General features: G+C 40.9%; 2 protein-coding genes across 2 annotated transcripts; one reads left to right on the forward strand and one right to left on the reverse strand.

Annotated features, from left to right (window-relative positions):
- Positions 1–1,465: 1,465 nt before the first annotated feature.
- Positions 1,466–3,639, reverse strand: LOC110985850 (uncharacterized). The gene has a single exon (XM_087136615.1). It carries the CDS (start codon positions 2,967–2,969, stop codon positions 2,232–2,234), a length of 738 nt encoding a protein of 245 aa, XP_086992741.1. The 5' UTR covers positions 2,970–3,639; the 3' UTR covers positions 1,466–2,231.
- A 1,193-nt stretch (positions 3,640–4,832) lies between these two features.
- On the forward strand, positions 4,833–13,556 carry riiad1 (regulatory subunit of type II PKA R-subunit domain containing 1). The gene is made up of 3 exons (XM_022247297.2): positions 4,833–4,990; positions 8,692–8,768; positions 9,913–13,556. The coding sequence occupies exons 1-3, from the start codon at positions 4,895–4,897 to the stop codon at positions 10,055–10,057; spliced, it is 318 nt and encodes a 105-aa protein (XP_022102989.1). The 5' UTR covers positions 4,833–4,894; the 3' UTR covers positions 10,058–13,556.
- The last annotated feature ends 77 nt before the right edge of the window (positions 13,557–13,633 follow it).

A 13,633-nucleotide genomic window follows, 5' to 3' on the forward strand; every position in this document is an offset into this window, starting at 1 on the left:
CCGACTTGGCCGGTGTCTGAAGTACTGAATTCACAATCATATAGATGAACTTTTGCCCTGAGTGTAGGCCTTCACCCAGAACCATCAAAATTACAAAAATTGACTTACAGTCGCTTTCACAGAACGATTGTTAGTTTATTAGTCAAGTCGTGTTGGTTATGGCCTATGCCCACATAAGAACTGACAGGCCTACAGTAATACAGTCGACTCGGTAAACAAATACGACGTCGGTGAGAGGAGTATTTTCAACACATCCAAATAAATAGAATGTCCAAGGAATTACATCTACCCACAAGAAGTTGACACTGAAAATCAGTACAAATAATTTAATTTCAAAACGATGTATGAACTTACTTTACTCCCATTTTTTTACAATGACAGTTATTGTGTGAAAAGTGTTTTCCGCGTTGTCATATATTTCTCGGCCAGTTCCTTCAGCTCTTGATCAAAATTATTTGCTGAGGACATGACTGGAGCTTGTGTCTCTCTACAGGCTTTCGCAATCATTTCACTTGATTTCTTGCGATGGTCATCCGTCGTTAGGTGGATTATTCTAATAAACCCCCAAGTGAGCAGAGGCCAGGAACTTTTTTCACATGCAAATGTTCCTAGCGCACTTAGAGATGTACCAGCCGAACAAAAATGTGTGCACGGAGCAGTGGCGTAACGTCTACTGAGGAACACGGGGGGGCGTGCCCCCTCCTCCCTCATGCCCGTGCAAACCCAGGTGCGCCCTTCTTTCCCATGTGGTTTGAAATCTTTGAATAATTTCCGTTAGAATGCAGCAACAGCTTATTATTTTTCGTGTGGCGCCCCCTTGGAACAAATGTGTGCACCCCCAATTGCCCTGGACACCACTTGCACGAAGGGTCATCGATGGTCATCGATAGCTGAATGACAGTATGGGGAAGAAGTCTATAACTGTGAGCCTGGGTGACCTCTGGATGAGTCGGGCCAGTAACTCACGACCTCGAATGACAAACGCGGGTGGAATTTTAAAAGATAAATTGAATAAACAGGTGCATGTTACAAGTGCATGCTTGTAACATAATAGGCTATACGCAGAACAGATTTTAGGAAGAATGATTTTTCCATTCGTCTTTTTAAATAATATTTTACACAGTAGGAATTCTTTGAATCAGATTAAAACATTGCTGCCAAGAACTCGGTTTAATTAGTGCGCCACCAAAGTAATGGCGGTATCAATTTGGTCGCAAAGTAGAAGACTTTGAGAAAGCTCAGGGTGCTTTGCAACATTCGAAATCGGTCTCAGCTAACAACGGAATTTTCCTTCCTGATTTGGTGGGTGTATTTTTAATTTTAACATTTGATCACGGCAATTTGGTTTTATAATTGTTTTGTGTTTCACCAAAGTGAAGAAAAAACTTCAATATCCTTTTCTTTAGAACAAAAAACTCCGAGACCATAAAGATATTACATAAATCCTCAGTGACAGGGGCAAAAATCAAATTACTTGTATTTTATTCTAAAGGAAAAAAAAGACTTTAGTTACTTCACTGAAAAAATAACCAGTAGGAAACATTTTGCAAACCATATAACTTATGTCATATCATACAGTTGAAACGTTATCTGTGTAATTGAATTAAACACCATCTATTGTAATTGTTGCGAGATCATCCCTACTTTAATGTTCTTCGTTACACTTGAAGTCATTCAGTATCTCTACAAGTCGCGTATGAGCGCGATACTATTAATTAACCCCCGTTGCACCTTTGACCTAGGTAAGAATCCCCCTCTAGTCGATGTGGTGTGCTGAATTCACAATCACATGAATTAACATTTGCTGTAAGAGTGTACCACTCGTTTGTCGTATCCAAAATTGAAATTAACAAGATGACTCCTCCTGCATGTGTTTGCCAGTTGGTGATCAAAGACGTCTGTACGTTTGTTTTTACACGGAATGATTATTGGTTAAATTATTAGTCAATTCATTATAAGTTATAGCCTATGTCCACATTGATAACGGGCATTCCTACGGTAATAATGTTTCAACATATCCAACTACACAAAATATCTGAGAACCTGCATCTATAGCAAGAAGATATCGATAGCGAAACTCAGTACATGTAAGTATATCAAAATGATGCATGAACTCACTTCACCTCGACTTCGTTATTATAATGATGGTTATGATCATTTGAATAATGCTTTCAGGAATAATTAGTTTGAATGTTTGCAGGCTCTGTTGCCGAATATATAGTATTCATCTTTTACTTCTCACGATGGATTGGACATCCAGGACCAAATATCTCCTTCCCTTTTGACAGATTAGAGAGTGGTATCTTGCCTTCCATCGCCTTCAGGAACTCATCTGGCTTGTAGTATACTTCTAACTGGCAGATGAGAAGTTGCTCATCAACTGTAGCCACAGCGAAGCCGTGCATTTCAATCAGTTGCCCTTCACCCACTCTGCCCTTGTACTTCCCGGTAAAGTTAGCCCAGTGACGCCAGGAAAAGACGACCTTTGGGGGTCCGGAGAAGACTTGCAACAACTCCCATGCAAAACCATCAGGAAAAGCCTCTCGGAAAACATCGTGGGAACTTTCAAATGAGTGTTGCTCGCTGTCGTATAAGTCCTTCGAGGCAGCGGACAGCAGCCAGTTGTAATTACCGATTGTTGACGACTCTTCACCGCTGAAGAATTTCTGTCCGTTCGCCTGGGCCTTGAATTTCTCTGCGTTGATGGTGGTCCAGGTTGTGTAGTCAGGGAGATGGGACGCTTCCATCTCCCATTTTTTCACCAAGTTCTCGACGATCATTTCGAGAGACCCCGGCTTGTGATTCATGGTTTTTCCTTTGAAGTACAGCAAATCTGCCTTGCAATAATCTGGCTTGTCGTTCTTCCACGGAATTGATGGATCATCCAAATCTCCTCGATCCGGGCGCATAAACCCATATTTTTCGGCCAGATCCTTCAGTTCTTGATCAATACTATTTGCTGAGGACATGACTGGATCTTCAAGTTGTGTCTTGATCTCTGTGTGTTAGTCTGTGGTTTACGAAGGTGCGTTGTATAAGGAGTTGGTATGCAGGCTTTCGCAATCATTTCACGTCTCCTCTTGCAATGATCATATTATCCATCGCTTTAAATTGTTCAAATAAAGCTTCTTGTGAGCAGAGGCCAGGAACGTTTTTCATATGTAAATTTCCCTAGTTCACTTTGACATGAACTAACCGAAAAAATGCCTGCGCGGAGGGTCTACAATGGCTCGCCATAAATAGCTGAACAGCAGCACTGTCCACTCCGATATATAAGGTCCACTGTCATCTTTGGAATACAGGCTAGGACTCACGACCTAGGTCAGGCTATTTTGACCGTACCGTGTATCAAGCTTAGTGGAGAGTGACCTCGTACTACAGTTGACGTCTTTTTTAGAATGATTGAATCTTTTGGGTTCAACGAGTGTGGCTAAAGCCGATTAACCCCTGACACAGAATTTTGTTTGAACACAACGTACCCTGTTCCAGTCCATGATGGGAGTTTGGGCCCTAGGTTGAAGATGCTGCTCCAGGATGAAAATGGTATTGTGAAAGAACACTTGTTCGCCCTGGGTTGATGACCTTGTGAAATTTTGGTTGTTTCAATGTCGTACTTTGACGGGTATTTAATGGCTTACATTTAGATTTCGGGACAAATGTGACCCGGTGCATCGTAATTAGAAATAAGTTGCTGAGGCTGAGTTTGCGTAATGGCCGAGTAAAGTGAGGATGTGGGTAAAAGTCGAAAAAAAATCGATGTGTTTGTTTCTGTATATTATGGAAGTGTATGTATGAAAGGTTACCATCAACACACTTGTAATGTGTGCCATTTGAAAGCTTACGAAATTCTCTTTCTGACCATGTACACATCTCAAGAAGTCAATTTGGGACTTACTCCTGATTTTGATGTACCGGGTTACAAATATGGACGCCGCCAAGAAGTGTCAGTGGAGGAGCACTCATGAGCCATAAAATGGTAAACCAGTAACGGAGGTACATTCTGATTCATTTTCAGCAAATTAATAGTTTATCTCTTTTTTACTTCCTTCGTCCCCCCCCCCTTGAAGGGGAGGCCGTGATTATTGACACCATTAAGACTGTAGAAATGAAAGCACATTTTACTATCTAGCAAAAGCTAATAACACAAGAACAAGAATTAAATCGTAGCAGTCACCAGTCAGGTAAGGTATCAAGTGTGTAGCAGATGAACAGTGACCCCACCCACAACATTGGTTTTACCCACCTTAAGGCGGATCCAGAACTGGCTGGGGCCTCAGATTTTTGGTGTTACCCGTATGAGCGCCTTGAGGGGTGAGGCTAAATGTACCCACTCTTGGGAGGAAAGTTAATAAGATGGTAAGCACGTCCTTATCCAGGGACCTCCATGCCCCCCCCAAAAAAAAACAATTGCATGCAATGCAACACATGAAAATTTGAACTGTTAATTATTACGTTCTGTAAAAAATGCGTGTATTACAAGTTTTAGTTTTAGGCAATAATCTGTTGTTAATGAAACCATTTCCCCTTTGAAACTGGTTCTAATTACTGGACGACCCCGGGAATCAGACATTACAAAAATCGAGTAGGCCCACTTGGACATGAACCCTGTGGTGTTTTGACGCATTATTTGTACGTTTATTGGTTTGCGTCAGGTGGCCGTTAACTCTAGTGTAAAAGGCCGAGTCACTCTCCCTAATTCTTGGAAAATTTTGTTACCTTGATATTTACTAGGCATTTTAATTTCATCTCAAAAACTTGTTTGTTTTTTCCTGTGGTGACTTTCCCAGCACTTTTGTGTAAATTAACCCCGCCATCCTTCTCGTTACGACGTCACAACACAAGAGGGCGCTACACTTAAAGATCAACGGGCGATATTTCCATGTCAACCTGAAATATGGCGGTTCCAAATCACAATCCGCCCCGTGGGATGGAGGGCTACGATTTAGGAGCTCTAAGCGCTGAGCAACAAGAAAAACTCAACCAATTCAAAGTATGTATATCAGTGCAACAGTATGCCTATTTTTGTAAAGATTAATGGCTTTAGATATTTTAAAAAGGATCAAGGACTATGCCGCCTTCCAACTAGTTTGCCTAGCCCTAGCCCCACTAGTGTGGCACGGACTCTCACTCCCGATCCATCCTTAGCCACACATCCGTATGCGCAATTTCGTGTCAGCGTACTGAACATTTTCGGCGCACCCACTTATCATCGTGGGTGCAATTTCTTTCGCACACGACCATGATCCTTGACCTTTCTGTTTTCTAAAAACCATTTATTGAATGATTTCACTCACGTTATTCAAGTATTTTCCAGTCTTTTTGCCTTTATCCATTCAATCTACCCGGCTCACTCTCTCAGTCGCCGTCTTTAAAATAAGATCGTTGAGCAATACGTCACTTGACCCCTCATCGTCTCAACGGCTGTTCCATGTGGTACGCCGACACGAAATTGAAATGTGTGGCTAAGGATGGATAGGGAGTGAGAGTCCGTGCCACACTAGTTTAGCTACTAGCTTGCCCACCTCCTGGACATTTGCTTCAGCTTCAACTCACACCGTGTAGGCCTACTCTAGGCCTGCCGAGTTAGCCCATTGAGAAAGGACTCAAAAGGAGTTGGAACTCTGGCACTTCAAAGTGCTCAGTGCATCGTCGCCGCCGAGTCAGACGAATAATAGAAAACATTCAAAAAAATGCCCGATTGTTGCCTGCATCTTAGTCAGACAAGCGGTACCAGTCATGACAGTATTTTAGCAATTGTTAGGCATGTTAGGGCTAGCTTCCAGACACGCCGGAACTGTAAGGTTTATACAAACCTATCTGATAGCCATGTACAAACTCTTACATGTATAAATGCATTTTGGCGGTTTTGATTGTGCCAACTAACTCTTCCATCACAGCTGTTTGTGCAGCCAAATTTCATACATGCCTTCTTGGTGAAGTTACAGTGGGGAGGTTTATTCACCTTATATCCTCATTGAAATGGTGAAATTCTGGAGCATTTTGCCCATCCACACTACAGCAAATCAGCAGCATGTACTCTCAACAACTGTCAGATGTACGATAGCTTCACCAATCGCAACACAGCTCCTATTTTTTCCTTTTGTTTTCCTGACCCCATCTAAATGAAAGCTGAGCTGTGATTGGTTTCTGGAAGTTAGCAATTGTAGGGTTTTGCTTACAATTAAATACAAGTTATTGCTGTGAATATTTTTAATGTTGATACACTGTTCCGTTAATGGCATTATCCGTGCAGAGCGTGTAATTTTATTCTCCTCCCACCAATACATCAGTTTTCAAAGACTTGGTACAAATTTGGCTAAGACTTCTTTGAGAACTCAAAGTCACTACTCCGTCATACTCCGTATGACTTTGAGCCAATACAGTTTACTTGGTGTCGTAGCGCCATGGGTTTTTGGAATTGAACTTGATGGGTGAATGATTCACAGGTGTAACAAAGCTACTAAATCAAATTTTCCCCTGACAGCAAACCTGAGTTATACATGTAGCTCTCAAAAACGGGGTTTCAGAGCATGAGACGGAGTATTTAAAAAAAATGAGATTTTTGCTTACCAATCTCCCACCTCCACCCGCCGACAATCACTCCATTCATGCCTCTGGTGTTTATAAGATTGCGCATGCATCAAACCCACCAATGACCGTACTTGCCTCGCATCTTGGTTCAACCATTTTCAGCAGGGGGGGATTTCCAAGTCTCGCAATCTGTCACATCTACATAGCACAGCACGTCATGCGTCTTGTCCTGACAGCGGTCACGATAATGAAAACAAGTAAAGATATTAAGCCCCCACCACCAAAAATGGTCGAACCAAGATGCGGAGCAAGCACGGTCATTGGTGGGCTCGACCAATGGGCAATCTGATAAACACCAATGGCAGGAATGGAGCGACTGTCAGCAGGTGGAAACGACAGATTGGTGAGCAAAAATCTCATTTTTTTTCAAAAATGCTTAGTCTCATGCTCTGAAATCTTGTTCACCCTCTTTTTAAGAGCTATAGATTACTCAGGTGTGCTGTCGGGAAAATTTGGTTGAATAGCTTTGTTACACCTGTGAATCATTCACCTATCAAGTTCGATTCCAAAAATCCATAGCATTACAACACCACGTAAACTGTATTGGCTCGAAGTTACACAGAGTAGCGAATTTGAGTTCTCAGAGTAGGCTAAGACTGGCCAACAAAATGTTGACTACTACTAGAAAGCTGAGGTCATTAGGAACAAAATGTGGTATTTCATCACAGGGAGTGATCATGAAATCTTGTAAATAATGCTTTTGTACAAAGGCCATCATAAAAATGATTCAAACTTAACACAAAATCATGTAAACAACCGGGCTACTTACATGTATTCCCAAAATAGCTCCAGAAGAAAGCATTTATTAAGGGCAATAACTGCACATGTACATCTAGGTCACACGGCGTAATGCAGGCAACTGCGCAAGCATTAAATTTGATGTTGTTATGAAATCATACCAAGCACCAACAAACTTTTGAATGTTCAATTTCCTATACCTCCATACAGGAAGTTTAAGGATGCAGATTACCAGTGAAAAATTGCGGCAGCAATCATAGGGTACAAAGGGGTTTTGTGACTGTGAAACAAACGATCCGTAGCAAGCGCTCACTGCGTTGTGGCTTACATACCGGGCATGCCAAAAAGCAGTAATTGGCCAGATGTTATAGCCGGGGCCGTTCAAATTCCTTCCTCTATGGCATGCCAAACGTCAGTTGCCCACCTTACTGTTGGCTTTAGTAGCTTACTAGTAAGGGCTAACTTATATTCATTGAGTTTGAAGACAATTCCATTCAGCTGGGGATATGCTGAAATTGAGCAAAAGGACTAGGGCCTGCCTAGTGTTTGAGCAAAAGGGCTAGGGCCTGCCTAGTGTTTGAGCAAAGGGGCTAGGGCCTGCCTAGTGTTTGAGCAAAGGGGCTAGGGCCTGCCTAGTGTTTGAGCAAAAGGACTAGGGCCTGCCTAGTGTTTGAGCAAAAGGACTTGGGCCTGCCTGGTGTTTAAGCAAAAGGACTAGGGCCCGCCTTGTGTTTGAGCAACAGGACTAGGGGCTGCCTAGTGTTTGAGCGAAAGGACTAGGGGCTGCCTAGTGTTTGAGCAAAAGGACTAGGGGCTGCCTAGTGTTTGAGCAAAAGGACTAGGGGCTGCCTAGTGTTGGAGCAAAATGACTAGGGCCCGCCTAGTGTTAGAGCAGAAGGACTAGGCCTGCCTAGTGTTAGAGCAAAGGGGCTAGGGCCTGCCTAGTGTTAGAGCAAAGGGGCTAGGGCCTGCCTAGTGTTTGAGCAAAAGGACTAGGCCTGCCTAGTGTTAGAGCAAAGGGACTAGGGCCTGCCAAGTGTTTGATCATGAGAATGATCGTAGTGGTTGGATATAGAATTCTTCCAGGACTTTAAAATGAAATTAAGGAAATGATTATTGAAAACATTAAAAATACATGAAGGGTTTATGCACGTCTGCAGCGTGTACACTATCAGGTGACTGCGCTGCATTTAATTCCAAGAGATTACACTGTACAGTGTTCATATGGTAGCCTGTGGGCCTACATCCTTAGTTTGAACTAGGAATTAGAGGAGGCTATTTTTTTCATGGCAAATAGTTGAAGTTTTCTCCAAGGAAAGCATGCATTGTAAATGCTGTTTTGTGGTTTTTGCTTTCCTTCAGATTCAAACCAGGTTAGGAAACGAGAAATTCCTTCGAGATCATCCAGAAGTTGATGTTTTGCTTGCAGGATTCCTTGGGTAAGGTGATGATACATGCAAAGCATGCATTTCTATAAAATATTTCTAACTTCTTATCTGTGCCTGCATTGGGATTGACATAGATATAAGGTCAAGGGTTTCAGGTCAAGCCGGTGTATCTGGCAAAAGACATCCATGAAATGTAGCAACAGCGAAAGTTTCCAAATAGGTTTTAGAAGGGAAAATTAAAACTTGTACATATAGCAATGTGTGATGTTTAAGTATTCTAAGACAAAGAACATGTACATGTACATTGACATCGCTATTATCATCAGAGTTACATGAACATGCATTTGGTTGAAATGCAACATCTTATGACTGGAAACTGTTGGACATCGTGAGTTGTACCATTCTTGTACAGATTCATAAGGAAATGAGAGTTTCCCGTTTCAACCTCATCTGCAATTTTATGTACCTATTAAACCTTTATGTTGTGGGCATTCCATAATCCCTCAACTACACTGTAAGTTTACTTTTCTGTGTCCAATGCCAGCTGTCACTGACTCTTTCCTCTGAACAGTCTGCCTGGTCATAGCACAGTTCTCCATAAAAGGCAGGAATATGATACCTGGGTTCCTTATTCAAACTGTTGGGGGCCAAGGCCTTGTCAGTATGTCACATTTTTTGGTCCCCAGCTAAAGACAATAAAAGTAATGTGTTGCCGACAACAAAGCTATTGGTGTATTGGTCTTAAAAAGTACATTAACCCTAACCCCCTAGGGTGTATGTAAATCATATTGAAATTGGAGGATTTGGGACTGTTAGGGTTAACTTTACCTAAAATGGGTCACTTGGGAGACATTCCCATGAGAACCTGCACAAACTTTACTGTCCCATAATTAAATTCCCTAATCTGATCTGAACCAAACTTTGTACATTTTCAATTTAGACTCTAATCTGTCATCTCTCAAAATTTGGACGGTAAAATTCGGCCTCCTTCTGGTAGCCGGGGCAATAGGGAGACATTGAAATGTCTCCCTAATGACCGATGTCTCCCTAAGGTCGAAAAATTTACCACAAAATGTCTCCCTAATGACCTATTTGTAAGAATCTTAGTAGTCAAAACATTGTGGAATACATGTAGTCTTCACAGCAAGACTCACATTTGTTAAGTGTTATGTCCAATTTCACCCAAACACTTAAGCGATGTCCTGACGCAGAGACCAGAGAACATCCGGGATTTCGCTGCCGATTGGTTCACCAAGCCCCACCTCAAAGATTTCGTCCAGGGTCAGTTGAAGCAGAGAGAGAATGCTCTACGAGAAGCCAAATTCAACAGGAAGCTTTGAAGATCAGGGAGCTCTCCACTATTAGGGGCGTTACTGGGGATAACTTCAAAATGGGAGACCAAAAGATTACATGAGACAACTGTCAGTGTTACAGCATACCGGTACCGTTTGATGAATTGAAGCACAAGGCTTGCTCCAACACAACTTCAGCGAAGTAAAACTTGCACTTTATCCATAGGGTGAAGTTGGCCCACATTTGAATGAAGCCAAACACAAGAATGGACTTAAAGTGGGAGTCTGAAATCCATGGTCAATTGAGCTGAACTTGTTTACATTTAGAAATACAAAATAAAAGTATACATGTATATTGTGGTACAAGGATGGGTGGCAAAAATGGGTTTCTGTTCTAATCCTGCAGCACCACAGCTCAGTTCTCAATAGGCAGAGAAAGTTTTTAATCTTTCAAGATATCATGATTGTGGGAAGGGTTTCAAAGATTGCAGAAGGGCTATTGAGGTATTTCTACCCTTCGTCATTAAACTTGTTAACACGAAGACTTAATACATATCATTCCATGATTGTGACTTTAATTGATAGGAAATGCCGATGCCTCTTTTCTTATCCTCCCCAGCCACGCCTCTATTATAACTGGATTGTTGGGAGGGGTAATTAAGAATATAATTAATCTAAGGTTATCATTGTCAACCATGCAGAATGATTTCATTTTCAGTGTGTGAACAGGTTGAAGAAAACTAGACCATTGTTGCAAGAATTGAAAAGCTAGATTCTGTCTCCAGTGTATCTTTACCTAGACAGGGGCAAATATACATCACACTGTGTATGTGAGAAATTCTACAGAACTGGGAAAATGTCAGTTTGCACAGATGAAGGTTTTAAGGTCACCCAAGCCTATTTCCATATACAAGTTAATTCTTGTTGCTATACTAGATCAATTTGGAAGCAATGACAACTGCTTCATCCGTAGATTCTTATAGTCATACATTGGGCTGCTATTGATGTACTGATGTTACTGAAAAGGAAACCTTTTCATGTTGGGCAAATTTGCATGCTAAGCGTCTCCATGGAACTGGAGATTCCATTCAGACAGCTTTGGCCTGTTTTACCCAGAAGCTATTCAGGTTGTTGGCAGTCAAGTGTTACAGATTGAAACATCATGCAATCTCTCCAAACTTGGTCAATTCCAACGCACATGTAATATACATGTATAAACTGAAGCGCCACAGATTGAAACTTCAGCTTCATCTCTTGTTATAAAGAATGGTTAGGTACCAATTTTATGGAGAAACGTGCTAAGCAGTTACAGGTTACCAACCCCAATGCCATATTGCTTTTTGTGGGCTCCTAAATAAAAACTGTTCGATACCGTCTGTTTACCGGTTCCACAACGTGGGTCGTTCGTTGTACATGTTCAGGTTTATTTATGGGCCTTATATAAGAATTGCTATTGTGTGCTGTATTAACATAGACTTTGTAAAATGAGATTATCTCATAGGAAAGTGTACATATTTATTGTCAAATTTTAACTTTTACATTTGTTTGTTGTTAAGTAGTCTTAGCTAGCACATTGCCTGGCGGCAAAGTAATGACACATGTTCTACACAGTGTGTGGTTTTGGTGTGTTAAAGAATATAAGTATTTTAATCTGGAAATTTTTATCTTCAGGTTTTGTAACATGAGCTGTGGAAAGACAAAAACAAGATGCAGTGTAGTAGGAGGAAGATATTTGATGTAATATGCACCTGGTTTGAAATATTTTAGATATGCACTTTGTGGTTTGGAGTGTTTTGTACACCTTAACATAATGTTTGCACAGATGCACTTGCAACATTTGTGGCGCACAAAATGAAATGATTCCTTGTATTGTGTATTTATGGATTTAATTAGCGTCACCAATTGCGTGATAGTTTCAGTTAAAGTATTGCTTTGCTTACGGAAAAGTCTCTAGGATGAAAATTGTTTCCAATTGTCCAACTGCACGTAGTGACATGACAGTTAAATCTGGTTGCTGCATTTGATAAACGTGAAGACCTCAAAAGGGATAGATTAAAATGTTATTTTATATGATAGTAAGATTGTACCAAGTAGGCCTATTAAAGCACTGACGACAATCAAAGGAACAATAATTCCTCAAACTCCAGTTGCATAGAAAGCTGTACAGACACATTTTCAATTGAACCCCCAAGTTCATCTGAATTCCTGTTTACACAAAAGCCAGCGGCCATCCCAAGGGACCTATTTATTTCCAGACCCAAGCGCCGCTGTCAATGTCATCAGGTACATTCTGAGCATACCACCGCAGACCTATTTTTGTACATGTTAGTGGTTCCGCTTTAGCTGTGATTGTTGCAGTGCAGCAGCATTGAGTTATCGTCTAACACACACGCAGCCTAATCATTTAGCGTACAAATTAATATCACTAGCTTTGAGTTAAGCGGAATGTAAGCCTGCAAGCAGACGCAGAATCCGAAGCCGTGGCTTATGGGCGTCCACTTGCTGTCTGGAACTGATACATAAATAATGAGCTACATGTGTACACTCTTAATGTGTGTGATTATAAATACATGTACATGTATGCTCATATTGGTTAGAGAGCACTATAGTCTTTGGTATGAATGCAGGTGCAGGGGAAGCAATAGGGGTGAAGCAGCGGGGTGAATTTCATAAGAGGAGTACAGAAATATAAAATGTAAATCGTTTTACGTTTATGGATTGCACAGGTATCCGTTTTTTAGTTTTCCAAGAATTTGCATTATATTGTTGGAGCTAAGAGGCACATTTTCCCCCGTAAACTGCCATGCATTAAAAGACCATTGAAATTGAATCTCTACGCTTTAATAATTAAGCATTGGAAGAAAAGACACGTCCACAAGGACTCGTCCACTCAGTACAAGCAGGGACGTTTTAAATCATTCATTGAGTAAACAGCTTCACCTAGATGCGGTGACTTACCTGTACGTTTGTTTTCTATGATCTTTTGGGTTTGTGATACATTTTCACAGTAGCTTTAAAACCAAGATTATGAGCAAAGACAAAACAAGCTTTTAAGGCCTCGTACCTTGTCCAAAACGGGTGGATAATGGCCTACATTAATCCCCGGTGAACCCATCGTAAACTTCGAATTAATTATGATAGTTTATATACTTGTTTATCTAGTCCTGCCTCAGCAGTAGCTATTTCCGATTCATTTCCAACTGATTTTTAAATGTAGCTGTGCAAGGTGTTGAAATTGTACATATAGAAATTTTGGAATTAGAACTTTAAGGTTAACGTTCGTGATCCATTCGATACATGGTATGATTAATAATGTACCTCATAAGTGAACATTTCATTTTTGTTGAGTTTGGCTTAATGATCTGCAAACACAAATCATAGAATTCTCTCACATTTACTGACTTGTCTCATCAACGATTGGTTTGGTTTGGTGTTCTTTGTACTTGATTGTTACAATGAAATTTCTAATTGATTGTATATGAGGAGAAAACTATTTGATAAGAATAAGGAATAAAGGTTGATGACCTAGAAAGGTCCTGATTTGTGATACGTTTGTTTTGATTGCTTTAATCACAGATGAAATAGCCATGAAATAATCTTCTATTCAAAAACCCATCAGCTTGA

This window comes from Acanthaster planci, linkage group LG05 (genome assembly GCF_054643075.1).
Source record: "Acanthaster planci isolate LZ-2023a linkage group LG05, COTS_SCS, whole genome shotgun sequence".
NCBI lineage: Eukaryota > Metazoa > Echinodermata > Asteroidea > Valvatida > Acanthasteridae > Acanthaster > Acanthaster planci.